Genomic DNA, 14156 nt, shown 5'->3' with positions numbered 1-14156 from the left:
AGGTGTCAGTGTATGTAAAAATGCATTTGAAAAAAGCATGCAATGGCATAAAGCAAGAATGTCTGAAACTGCTGTGGAAAGGTTGCATGAATGTGCATCTGTATATAGGAGCAATGAGAGAAAAAGGGATGGATAAAAGGAAAACAGAAAGCAAGTGTGATAATGAAAGAGTGAAAAATGTGTGTTTCTGCATGTGAGAGCAAACAAATGATGATGAAGAACGGCAATGGAAAATCAGCCAAGCTATGGAGCACAATGTCAGATTCTTCAATACTCGTCTCCAAATATTTCTACTTTTGTGCTAGGAGAAAAAAGGAAAACACTGGACTATCAGGTCATTCCAAGAGACTCACACTTTTTTACGGCTGGGAAGGGGTATTTTTAGGCAAGCTATTGGTTCGTTAAAACTAGCACAGGCGCACACACATTTTGAGGGTGAGTGTTAAAGCCAATGTGATTTATGTGGGGCACCTGAATAGAATATAGGTCTAAACTGGGAGCGGGATTACTCTCTCTCTCTCTCTCTCTCTCTCTCTCTCTCTCTCTCTCTCTCTCTCTCTCCCTCCCTCCCTCTCTCCCTCCCTCCCTCTCCCTCCCTCTCTCCCCCTTATCCTCCCACTCCCCCTCTCTTTCCTTTCCTCACTCCCTCTCTCTCTATCTGTTCCTCCCTCTGTGTCAGGGAGCCACTTAGCACTCATACAAAGCCACAGTCTGTGGGTGTGTGATTCTCAGCAATACAGCCAGAACTGCATTCAATATCTCTGAAAAACGATCAGCCATAACATTGAAATTACCTCCTTGTTGCTAAACTCACTGTCAATTTGATCAGCTTCACACTGTTTCACACAGTTCTTCAAATGGTAAAGACACCCGGAGAACAACCTCAAAGCAGTGACTCTGACCTGGTGCTGGTGAGATTTTAAATCCAGCCATAAAATCCAGTCAACAGCATCCTGTGGGCAGCGTTCTTGGCTTACTGATGAAAGCCTACAGAATGAATTACACAACCTGCAGCAGTAAAGGATCTACTGTCTCTGACTTGCATCTATAAGTGAACCAAAATGGTTTATGGGTTAATTGAGAGGCTTTTTTAAGGCTTTTATTTTAAAACTTCTCCAATGGGGACACAGTAAACAGAGAATTGTTTTGGGGCTGGAAAAATATAGATGTGATACGGAGGTGTTATTTCTATGATTTCCAATTGGATTATTGTAATGATCTGATATCATATGCCTGTTGTGCTTCTAGATGTGATAGTGAACCATGGTGTCATAAATCTGTAAACAGCTCCTTCCTACATGATCACTGTAGTCAGGACTGAAAGCTCAGCAGTGTGGGCGAAGCTGAGCTGAAAAGTATCCAACATGCAAGTTATCTGGTCCAATGCACCACAAAGACACTCTGTGGTATTACTATACTTGTGGGGACTTACAGACTTGGATGTTTATCTTTACTATTAATTAGGGCTGCACAATATATTTTTTGTTAAATGCTGTGACTATACTGGCCTTTGCAAAATTACTATTGCATTATGTGTAAGTCTTAAAACAAATTAAAGTTTATAGAATAACAGTAAGCCAAAAGCTTTCTTTTAGCCCCATCCAGGGTATGTCTTTGCTTTGTGCCCAGTGATTTTGGGTGGGCACTAGACCCACGGCAACCCTGAAGAGGATGCAGCAGTTAAGCAAACTGAATGAATGAATCAATGAACCATTTTCATCATGTGAACACAGGGCAGCCTTTTTGTGCACCATTCTTATCCACCTAAAAAAACTCCAAAAGAGTTTCTGTGTAGACGTGAATGAATCAAAGCATTCATTAGGTCAAATAATAAATAAATACTCAAAGCAAAGAAGTGCAATTTTTTAACTCTGAATAGTGCTTATTTAAAATACTGCCCAAAAAAATCCTATTACTTAGCTGTTATTGTGCATACTAAGTACAAATAGATAATTATACACTTATACAATTCTGATGTACTCAGTACTCAGTGCAGTGATTTGGGAGTAGGTCAGCTAAACAGTTTTAATTCTTCTTTTTAAAATATCACAAAGTTTATCGTAAAAAACAAATGCAATGAATTTGTCCAACATTTTTCAAAACAGGTACTTTGTTGACTTGTGGATCTGCATTTCTGTGATGGAGTGATGAAGCGCCATCCAATACATCTGTAATGAGTTGGAGCAGTGCGTGTGCTCCACAACTATCATCCAACATCAGTACCTAACATCCAACATATATCCTAAAGTCTTCCCTGAAGAGCAGAGACTGTTAATACACGGATGGTGTAGCAAGCTCCTCATTAAAATACTTGATTTCAGAAAAACTCTTGGATGAGCCAGTGTCCACAAATATCTGGCCATATAGTACAGGTCAGGTGCTGTCAATAATTAGATTTAAATGCATCTTTATAAGCCAGTCTGAAGAAGTAACTTACGTGTGTGGGCAGGTACAGGTCATATGGTGTTCCAGAATCGACATCGATTGCATGAAATCCACATACTGAACCGTAGATGACCTTTAACCTCTGCCCATCCTCAACAGTCAGATCAACAGACAATGGCCTCTGAGGCAAGGAGGAGAAGGACTGCAAAAAAACAACAAAATATTGTTGTAATATTAACACACTGCGGTGTAACTTTTTTTGGGCCAAAGTTACACTGCAAAATGACACTGATATTTTTACTATCAACCTATATTTTACACTGTAAAAATGTAAAATACTAAACTCTATTTAGGACGTTAATAAAATGTTATATTTCAGTGCAACATATATAATAATGGCGGCACGGTGGCGCAGCAGGTAGTGTCGCAGTCACACAGCTCCAGGGGCCTGGAGGTTGTGGGTTCGATTCCCGCTCCAGGTGACTGTCTGTGAGGAGTTGGTGTGTTCTCCCCGTGTCCGCGTGGGTTTCCTCCGGGTGCTCCGGTTTCCTCCCACAGTCCAAAAACACACGTTGCAGGTGGATTGGCGACTCGAAAGTGTCCGTAGGTGTGAGTGAATGTGTGTGTGTCTGTGTTGCCCTGTGAAGGACTGGCGTTCCCTCCAGGGTGTATTCCCGCCTTGCGCCCAATGATTCCAGGTAGGCTCTGGACCCCCCGCGACCCTAAATTGGATAAGCGGTTACAGATAATGGATGGATGGATATATAATAATGTTAAAATATAGGACGGTTACGAGATAACTGTAACTGGTAGAGTGCTGTGAATACTCAGGCAGAGAATGACCCTCTTTAGCACTGTTACCAACTACACTACAACCACTACTATGATACACTAGATTTTGTTTACGTATAATGCACATATGCCAAGTAATCATTGATCCCAATAAATAACCTAGCAAAATGAATGCAGAGATTTTTCCATATCATGCTGGGTGAGATACTTCCTGCTTTTTTGCATTACTCAACATATTTGGTATACACAGATATAGCAGGTCTAGCTCATCTCAGCTACAGAGCAAGACATGTTCCACATAGCAGGCAGTACAGAACTTGCTGCTGGAGAAGACATGTTACGTTGGTTCTTGTTGAAAAATGAAAATAACCAATAAATGGATGAGCATGTTAAAACTAGAACAAGTCTCTCAGGACAGTGCTAAACTAGGACACTCATCAAGGTGACCTCCTTACTGAGATGAGTACTGTTTTGCTCTATACAGTCTACCTTTATTTTTACTGGGGAGTATTTTAATTTATGTGAAAGACTTTCATGATTTTTAAATATTGCTTTTAGAAGTCTGACAAATAATAAACCCATAGCTCCCACATTTACTGTTATTCTGTTTGAAAGAACTTTAGGAGCATGAGAAAATACAATATGGTTACAAACATTTTAACACTTCATTTAGATTTGAGCATGATGTTTCAGATAAATTAACAAATTAACTTTCACAATTTGGTTAAACTAACCAAGCTTGAATATGGCCTTACATAAGGTTAAATTATACAAGTATACGCAATCTGACAAAAGCACAAATATAGAAATATACTTTTTACAAGGTAAATATTTAAATGTAAAATAATAACAAACATTATGTATATAATATTATATATTATATATAAACAAACTATGACCACCTCCTTGTTTCTACACTCATGATCCATTCTTTCAGCTCTACTGTTCTCAGGGAAACTTGGTGGTTCTACAATTACAGAATGTAATGTCTATCTCTTGCTCTGCATAAATTGTTAGTCTGCTACCATTTTGTTCTTCAGTGGTCAGGGCCCCTATAGGAATACCACAGAACAGCAGTTCAGTGACACTGATATCTTGGTGGTGTGTTTGTTGTAATGATAAGAGTGGATGAAACACAGCTAAGCTGCTTGAGTTTTTACACCCCTCAGTGTCACTGCTGAACTGATAATAGTCCACCAACCAATAATATCTAGCCAACAGTGTCCTGTGGGCAACATCCTGTGTCCACTGAAGAAGGACTAGAGGACAACCAATATAAACTGTGTAGCAACAGATGAGATGCTCTGACTTTACATCTACAAGTTGGACCAACGGGGGAGGTGCTGAGAATGATCTACCACCCAAATCATAGCTGCTCTGTGGTGGTTCTTATCATTGAAGCAAGTGCTCCTGTCTGGTCATTGGAGCTGATAACATGAACTGTGAGTGTCTACATACACACATATATATACACATTATTTGATTGTACCATATCTCCATATATCTCTTAAAATACATGTTTGCTAAAGTAACATTATAAATTTACTAACCCAAACAGGACACTTACTTTAAAAGCCATGAACTTGTGATAGGGCTTTGGAGCCCATGCGTAGACTTCAACAGCATTCTTCAAGGCAATTACCAGGAACTTTATCTTCTCATAACGAACTGAAAATGCATGTAAGATGTCACTGGTAATTCCAGGAGATATTGTAAAAGCAAAGTAATTAGTAAAACACCTTTCCTGTAATAGCACAATTTTCAAAATCACAACTTGCAGCGTCACGTCAAATATGTACAACATCACAAAAACAACAGGACATTTCAGTATACTTCAGTCCTAAAATTGAAGAATTTTGGTACAACAAAGCATTTCTGCAATCTATATATTGTATTATTTTCCCTGTTGATGCTGGATAACTACATAAATGTAAGTAGACCTGTTTGTATTGCAGTTTAAAAATCCACATAACATTTCAGTCGGGTTTCCATTTTTTTGAGTTAAAGTCAAAGCAAGACATGTTTATTTATATGCTAATTTTTTGACCAAAAAATTATCACCCTGAATGAGGAAGTGTTATGACCTATCACTGAATGAATGGCAACTCTAACTTTATTTTACATTAAAATAATGCAAATAAAACCAAACTAATCAGTCCTTGGGACAGCAGTATATGTAACCCATATTCTCAATGACTGTAAATGAAATAGGATAACATGCACAATATCTTAAAAACCATAAATGAGGATAAAGACAATTAAAATTAAACCTCTAATACTTGGAGTAACAGTTCTAGCATTCAACCCCAAGGGAGTTAAATAAATAAATACAATTTTCCTCGACCAAATGAATGTTATTAATGTTGATTTACACACTCATGAACATGTCATGAAAAGTTTATGTAAGATGTTATGAATGCGTTATATAGACACCCTTAAATCAAAGTGTTTGCGAAATTTTAGTGTTTTCTTATAAGATGCATGAAAATAACCATATGGAAATAGCAGGGAGGCTGTGGATAGTTTATAGTTTTGGTAAAAGCTAAAAGCACACTGAGACTGCTGAGTTCAAGCATCTTTCAAATACAAGAGCAAAGAGAAACTATGCAAGCCTAATTTAGTTGGACCACCATTAGCCATATAGCCATTGTCACAGAGGTGTTTCTGGCATCTCAGAAACAGGAACCACTACTTCCCTTTGCAATATTACAAGTTCGTGAACCTGTTTGTCAGTGGAAATTCTCTGAACGTGTTTCAACATTAGGAGTTAGTCAGTTAGTAAGCAAAAATGCTTCTTCTAAGCCAGCCCGGTAGGCAGTCTGGCAATATTTTTACAATATTCAATAAAAATGTACAGACCCTTCTAGAAAAGTTGGAAATGTCTTGAAAATGCTATAGAAACAAGAATCTCTCATTTGTAATTTAACTTAAACATTTATTTCAATGACAAAACTACAAAAAAGGGTCTCTAATGTTGTGGATTAACTAATTATTTGTATTTTGTAAAAATAAATTTTGAATTCGATGCCTGCAACACATGCAAAAAAGTAAAATAATATAAAACATTTATAGAAAATTAAAGTTATGCAGTTTTGTACAACATTCCTCTGGATGAATATTAATGTTTTAAAAAAGGAGCATCAATCAAAGGCTCAGTCACTGCAAGCAATTACTCATCATGGCTCAACACGCTGAGCTAAACTTTGTGTATTTTGAATAGATTAAGAAATTCAGAAGAAATCTCAGCCCATGTAGGGCAAAGGTAGAAAACACTGTTGATTATGGATGAACTTTGAGCCCTCAAATGGCAGTTCATGAGAAACCATCATGCAACTTCAGAAACTATTTTCACTTTTACAAAATCACAACATTCAATATAACGGTATAACAAAATGTTCTATAAAATGGCTTTCTTTGACAATTCAATTAGAAAAATTATACTCACCCACTTTGTAGTGTACACACCCCTCCATGTCTCCTACTGAGGTCCAACCCTGTCTCTTCTCCACCTCTGGGTCATTATGTAAGATTTTATTCCTCAGCCATGACAGGTAGTATAACCTCAGCTTGTTCTTTTTACCTACACAAATGGAAGAATTAAAAAATAAGATAAATCACAAATCTTATACATGTAGAATACTGACCATATTTTCCATAGCAAAATGCATGACAAATATTTACAAGGAAGAAAGGTCTGATGTTTGCATATTGAGCAATGTTGGAGAAACATATAATTACATATGTTCACATTTATATCTTTCCACAATTTGCAAGAAATTCTCTTGTATGAACTCAAATCAGCATTGACCAACTTATATTTATACACAGAGCCACAGATGATATTCCCACTAGTTGATCGAAAGTCTGATCATTTCAGTCGCCTCACTGTCAGGATTCTGCCAGTTGCATTCTGATTGGTTCTCTGTTCCTCTTTGTATACACACTTCTACATGTATTGTTTTGCACTGGCTGGTATTGGTCTGACTTGAATTGCCTCCGTCTACATTTCATGCCAAAATGTTGTGATTGGTCCTTTTATGTGTCAGTCAAATTATTTTCCTGCAGTACTAGGCGGTTCTTGGCCTCAAAGTGGCAAAAGGCACCAGAATCTGTCCCTAGAGACTCTGTCCTCATTGCCAGACTACACTGAGAATGACCCTCATTTACAAAGTAGATGAGCTAATATATACAAATATAGAAGACTGGAAAAAAACAGTTTATATATTATGAAACAATGAATAGAACAAATAAGAAATTATAAAAACTACCCAAGAGTAAAAAAGTCTAATTTAACAAACCATAGCACAGATGAGTTGAGAGGCAAAAAAGAAGAGTGAGTGAATAAATAAATAATGGCCACAAATCTGATCCCATACATAGGGGCAACTTTCCCAGGTCCTGCACTTGGATCTGCCTCCTGTCTCGCCTAGCAAATATAACATATATCATGTCTCTTGTGATTACCTGAGATGGTTATGAGCACATTGAGACCTTCCAGTACATCCAGCTGCTGAAAGCGTCTTCGACTGATGAGTGAGTAGACTTTACCCTGACCACTGCGGTCCAGCAGCCACAGGCCATTCTCTGTACCAACCAAGAGATTCACACCTATGTAGGTAAGAAAATGTACAGTCAAATGATGCATTGTTATAGTTTACATGATATTTAAACAGGGATTCGTTACAAGTAAAAAACGTTATATAAACCAATAGCCTTTTTTATTACTACAGATTTCTAGATTAAAATGCATCAAATAATAAAAAAAGATATTACATGTATTGCATTCATTACCCCACCCTCAGTACTTTGAAATATGGCTTACCCCACAGACCAGCACACAGGACCTCAGCATTAAACTTCTTTTTGTATTTACGTATCTCTGGTGTGTCACTCTGAGGACGGATGTTGGCAGGGTTGACATTGACAATTGAGCCTTTTCTGTGGTTCTGCCTCTTGAGTGGCTCTGACTTAACATTGTCTATAAGGTTAGATTAAAAGAAAGAGAAAACGAAAAGCAAAGAGGGAGAATGAGGGACAGAATTCTAAGGTTAGGTTTAAAAAGAGACAATATCTGAAGTTCTATATAAACTATAGGCAACACCATATTTATATTTATTTCTTCTATTATTGCATATTAGTCACACTCAAATATTTCAGAAAATCAAATTCAGTGGATCAGACCCAACAGTGTTTCTTCCATTTTTAAACACAGTGTCATTCACTGTCTACCATAAAGATGTAAAATCAGAGACAGTATCTCATCTATTGCTGCAGTTTGTGTTGGTCATCATCTAGTCCATCAGTGGACACAAGACGCTGCCAACAGGATGCCGTTAGATGGATAGTATTTGTTGGTGGACTATTCTCAGTCCAGCATTGACACTGAGAGGTTAAAAACTCCAGCATCACTGCTGTGTCAGAGCCATTCATATTAGAGCATCACACACTAACACCACCAGCACGTCAGTGTCATTGCAGCGCTCAGAATGATTCACTACCCAAATCATATGTGCTCTGTGGTGTTCCTGATTATTGAAGAACAGTGTGGAAGAGAGCAAACAAGCTATGCAGAGCAATAAATGGACTACAGTCTGTAATTGGAGAACTACAAAGTGCTCCTGTCTGTCAGTGGAACTGAGAGAATGACCGCAAATGTAGAAATAAGGAGGTGATTAAAATGTTATGGATGATCAGTGTATTACAAGCAAAGCACTAAAATAAGAAATCAAGCACAGTGATGACTTACCCAAGCTATTTCCCTGAGGGCTCTGAGGTGGAGATATCTGCAGCAGACGAGGATCTATAAATGGCGTGAAGGAGGATGAAGAAGATGAAATGCTCTTTCCTTGAGGGCTGTTAACTGGTGTCTGCGAACACATTCATCTCATAAAGATCAATGATCAAAATGTAAAAATAAGCAGAATAAGAATTTTAAATATGTAGAATGTCTTAATATAGAACTTATCCCAAACATGAATGGCATAACAACAGATTTCTCAACTTCTGACCTCAAGTCATAGTAATATAGTTCTTAATTCTGTTAATAGTTGCACCTCAGAATGAGAAGACTGGGGGCAGATGAGGTCATTCTGGTCCAGGCCTTGAGGATTGTGGCTTGGACTCTTGTGTAAGATGTCTGGGAGAAGGTAGTTATCTTTCAGGTCTAATCCAACATTTCTGTGGCATGGTCCCACCTGAAAGGATAACACAAGATTATACCCAGGCATAAGTGTAGTTAAAACAAAGAATATCATGTCCCAAATTTAGTAAAAAGAGGCGGACAGAGGAAGCTATATCAGTACTTACAAACCCTATTTTCAAAAAATGATTTAAAAATTTCTTGAAAGTTTGTTTATAATGTTTGTAATATAAACAATTTATTACGTTTAGAATTTGATGTCTGCAACACACTCCAGAAAAGTTTGGACAAGGGCAAAATAACCTTGAAAAATTTACAGAAATTTCATGTCACAATGTTTTGAAGCACTAGTATAAACAGGTCAATATAAGTGGAGCAATATATGGAAGAAAATCTATATCAAAATAAAAATGAAAATTTAATATGCAAAATGGCAATGTAATCCTAGGTTTGAATTTAAATTTCCCACTCATTCATGCAAGTCTGGGCTCAAAATGTCCCAACTTTTTTGGAATGTGTTGCAGGCAATTAATTTTAATGTGTTTATATTTACAAAATACAATCAATTTGTTCAGTGAAAACATTGGAAATTTGTTATTTGTGCTTTTGTCAGTTAAATAAACTTTTTTTTTAAATGACAGATTCTTGTTTTTATTACATTTTACACAATGTCCCAAGTTTTCTGGAAATGATGCTTTTAAGTTAAAGTATTGTTACATATGTGTAAAAATGACCTGAATGTTTAGTCACAAGCAGTGGCCTTAGATTATAGTAATAGTATTTGTAATACTCAGGGAAACAATTAAATATCCGTCAATATTTTACATAACTGACTTGTTTGTCTGTAAAAATGTTTCTTGTGAACAACATTAAAATTGAAGGTAATCTTAAATATAAAGTATGTGTAATATTAAGCATACAGTCAAGTTATCATAAGCAAAGGATGCCCTCTAGTGTGTATTATCAGTCACAATGGGCCAACCCTGCTCTTATGCCCTGCTCTATTTTTCATTCACTCTATTGTCATAGGTCTAATCTTTACAGCCCTGCACTTATACATATTAGGGATGTGATGGTATGCAAATATCACAGTTTGGTTTGCACTGCGGTTTGGATGTCACAGTTTGGTGTGATTACTGTAGAATGAAAAAACCCTATAAGGATATGATTAACCTAGGTTTCTTTTCATTTCATTTGAACAGACAGTTGTGCTAGTTAGTTTGTTCCTTAAAGTAGTGTATAATCCCCCTGAGTGAGTTAGAGCCTGTAGTGTGTTAATAAAGCAGTAAAGTGTAAAATGTGTTTATAAGGGTGTGTTTACACTCCACCCCCTTCTTGAAAGAGGATTTGAAAAAGATGAAATCCTCTTTTTTCAGTTGTTTCAAATCCACAGGTGAGATAAAGAATAAAGAGATATAAAACAAGTGTATGAGTCACAGGTGAGGGAAAGGAGTGTAACAAGACTACAGTTACAAAGGCAGCAGAATCCAACTGTTTACAGCTTAAGGTTTCTGAGTGGCACGTGCACATGTGAAATTACCATATTTACCCTAATAGTAACAGAGAGAACATTTGTATTCTTCATGTGACTGTGTACACCGAACTGCAACCCCCATACTGTGACATTTATGTATGAATTCATGTATTGTTACACACATAAAAATATTTGGGAAGGTATGGAATTAGATTTGTGCCAAAAAGAATCACAGGTAAAACTATAACCTATAATCATATTGGCCAGCTCCCATAGTATAAAGGAGAGACTTACATGTGCATTGATCAAGTGTCTGTTAATTTTACAGAACAATATACTGTATTGTAGAAAAAAAGAAAAGTGACACAAAAAATAAGTTTTTTTTCCTAATGAAATGTAAAAGCAAACATCGACATTTCTGGCTCAATTTTTAAGTCACTACAGTTAATTCAATCAAAATTAATCTATCAGGATGGAACAGGAGAGGTTTAGTGACGCCAACAGTGCATTTATCCAGTGGAAATCCCATCTTGCTGAGACCTTTTTGAATATGGAAGACTCTTTTACAAATTGCACTGTGGACACGTAAGTCAAACATCAGCTATCTTCTGACTGGATAGTTGAATTGATTTGGTCACACTCATTTGCATAAAGTTTAGCTCTGCTCAACCTGCTGCGCCACTTGTAAGTATTATGTTTGGGATTACATTTTTGTATTGTTCTTTTTGGCACAAGTCTGATGTCAGAGGAAATGCTCCTAACGCCACATTGGCCCAACTCTTGCCCTGGAAAGGAGTATCTGCCCAATGGCTTTACTATATAGTGAGTTGCATAGTTTACTGTGTGTCATAACACACCTCCGGTCATGATGCGGTGTGTGATTCTTTGCAAAGTTCTACAAGTTTCATTCTCCAAACACCAAGCTGTTCACTTGCAAAAGGCCTGGAGAATGCCATACTATACTACATTTATTGCAATGTTACTAATAATAAAAAAAAAAAGTTCCCCCAAGAATACCTTTGATTTGGTTTTATGACCTTTTATGACTTAATTTTAAAAAATAAAATTAATTTTAATGGTTAAATAGTTTTCAGGCCATCAAATATAATCCTCTGAGGAGTAACATTTATTTTGATAAACGTTTTCTAAAGGTTTCCACATTTTAGTCATAGCCTGTTTTCAAGATTTCTTTAAGGTACATTTTCCATAAACAGCGAAAAATAAAGCTCTTGTCTGAGTGTGCATTATTCTTAGTGAAAAGGATGTACCTGTTGTGGGCTGCCATTGCTGTTGTGAGCTAGAACAATATCTTCGTTGGCTCTTCTGTAAAAATTTTCATTACCCAGTGGTGACCTGAGTGTAAATAAGTACAAATATAAAATGGTTTAACAATGGCAATATGTTGTCATTTTCACTTTCATAAGGAAATAAGAAAAAAACACAAAGTTACAAAGGGAAATATGTAACACCTGTACAAAAATAATAAAATAATGTGCACATTTACATTTTTAATTACAAAAATTTCAGACTTCAATTTAAAATACATGACTTGCATATTTACAGATGCAATTAAACAACAGCAAATTAAACTGCTAGAATGGCACAGAAAAACCTAATCTTTACGATGTTTGATATACATTCATTCATATACCGTAACGGTTAGTCCTGAGCCTACCTGGAAACACTGGGTGCAATGTGGGAATCCACCCAGGAGGGGGTGCCAGTCCTTTGCAGATGACACAAACTTACTCACACCTATTGACACTTTTGAGTTGCCAATTCATCCACCAACATGTGTTTTGGGACCATGGGAGAAAACCGGAGCACCCCGGAGGACACCCACATGGACATGGGGAGAACACTGTTTGATATACAGACTTGCTGATAGTTCTAAGAACATATGGTACCCAGAGCAGAGGAATAAATATAATTTTGAACATTAACATTACATTTGTTTCTGTTTTTATTGCACATAATTTTTAAAACCTGTAATAAGGTTAAGGATAAAATATTGTTTAATGTAGGCTGACTAAAATCTGAATAGCTTTAAGTCAAACAATAAACATATTTTTCGACAAGCTTTTTTTATATATATATAACTGTCATATAATTGTATGTAGATCATTTTTATATTGCTTTCTATAAATTACAATATTTAAGCATGGTGAAATGTAGGCTCATGCAATCATCATATTTTATATCATGCTTTTCCTATAAAGATTATTCAAGCTTTGCATGTAAATGAATATGTAAACATTATTTTCTATAATGGGTGCACATTGAAGTAGCTAAATTCAACAATTTATAGAGGGATGGATATGTGGTGGGACATTATCCATCTCATTACAATGCAACCCACAAACATGATTTATCTGTCAAAGTACTTTAAATAAAAATAGACTGATATTTGGAGAGAAATATCACAATAAGCAATTAAGAATGTCTTTTATTCCTGTTAACCAGGGAAACAATATGTGTGGAAGGCACTGTACTTATATATTAGAACCTATTAGAAACATGACTTGACAAGTGGGCATGAGTGTGAAATAGAGTGAATATGCCTTTAACCCAGTTTATGCATGTCTGCTTGACATAAAAGTGACAGAAAGAATCAGACTGACCGGCTCTTTTCGTCGTCATCGCTGCTCCCAAATTCATCGCTAGAGGAAGAGTACTCCGTAGCTTTTACAAAAGGGCTGATGTGAGACTTGTACCTAGAGCTCAAATGGATGTCCTAATAGTAAAAAATTTGAGACAAAAAGTTCTTTAATAAAGCATTTGCATAAATACAAAAAACAGAAAACCTGTATAAAAATAATATATGTACAATATTAAAAAACCTTGCTAGACTGCACAGCTGTGTTGCAAAAAAAATAAAAATATTTAGATTTTACACAGACACACGCAGATACACACACAAACACAAAAGACAAACACCTTAAAATGAATAAATCCTATTTTATCCTGTGTAGACTGATATTTTCAGTATTGTGTTCCTTCCTGCATGGCATACGACCAGTTTTGACCACGAGGCAGCACTTAAATGCTCCGAGGCCAAGCCTCAATATTACGGGGCCACTGCTCATGGAGCCATAGGGTTTTGCCACAATTTCACACCATCATAACCACAGTTTGAGTGTGGAGACTGGTGTTCACCTGCCTTATACTGTACCTTTTTAACACAGCTCTTAACATACTACTTAAAAATTCTGTTATACTGTACACTCATTGTAAATCCACAATTCTTCATTCACACTGGTTTGCTCCAGTATCAGCCAAATTGGTTCCCTATTTGAGTTTTGGTTCCTCTCACTGTTTCTTCTTCATGTTATGCAGTACTTTTTCCTGACACACTCACCACAGAAT

General features: G+C 36.5%; 1 protein-coding gene across 5 annotated transcripts in view; it reads right to left on the bottom strand.

Moving 5' to 3' along the window:
- The window catches only part of si:zfos-2326c3.2 (mitogen-activated protein kinase kinase kinase kinase 4), an 84477-nt gene that overhangs the window by 17224 nt on the left and 53097 nt on the right, over positions 1–14156 (bottom strand). For 4 of the 5 annotated variants that reach the window (XM_066649806.1, XM_066649809.1, XM_066649807.1 and 1 more), the window contains 9 exons: positions 13412–13524; positions 12059–12143; positions 9231–9371; positions 8924–9044; positions 8000–8155; positions 7642–7785; positions 6623–6757; positions 4745–4845; positions 2438–2587 (listed from right to left, as the gene is read on the bottom strand). In XM_066649806.1, coding sequence (XP_066505903.1) covers positions 2438–2587; positions 4745–4845; positions 6623–6757; positions 7642–7785; positions 8000–8155; positions 8924–9044; positions 9231–9371; positions 12059–12143; positions 13412–13524 — 1146 coding nt within the window. Of the gene's footprint in view, positions 1–2437; positions 2588–4744; positions 4846–6622; positions 6758–7641; positions 7786–7999; positions 8156–8923; positions 9045–9230; positions 9372–12058; positions 12144–13411; positions 13525–14156 lie in introns of those variants that run through there. The other variant, XR_010795987.1, reaches the window with a different exon arrangement.

The sequence above is a fragment of the Hoplias malabaricus genome, chromosome 17 (assembly GCF_029633855.1).
Source record: "Hoplias malabaricus isolate fHopMal1 chromosome 17, fHopMal1.hap1, whole genome shotgun sequence".
Taxonomy (NCBI): domain Eukaryota; kingdom Metazoa; phylum Chordata; class Actinopteri; order Characiformes; family Erythrinidae; genus Hoplias; species Hoplias malabaricus.
Note: the sequence above shows the minus strand (reverse complement) of the source record. Positions and strands in the feature narration are given on the sequence as shown.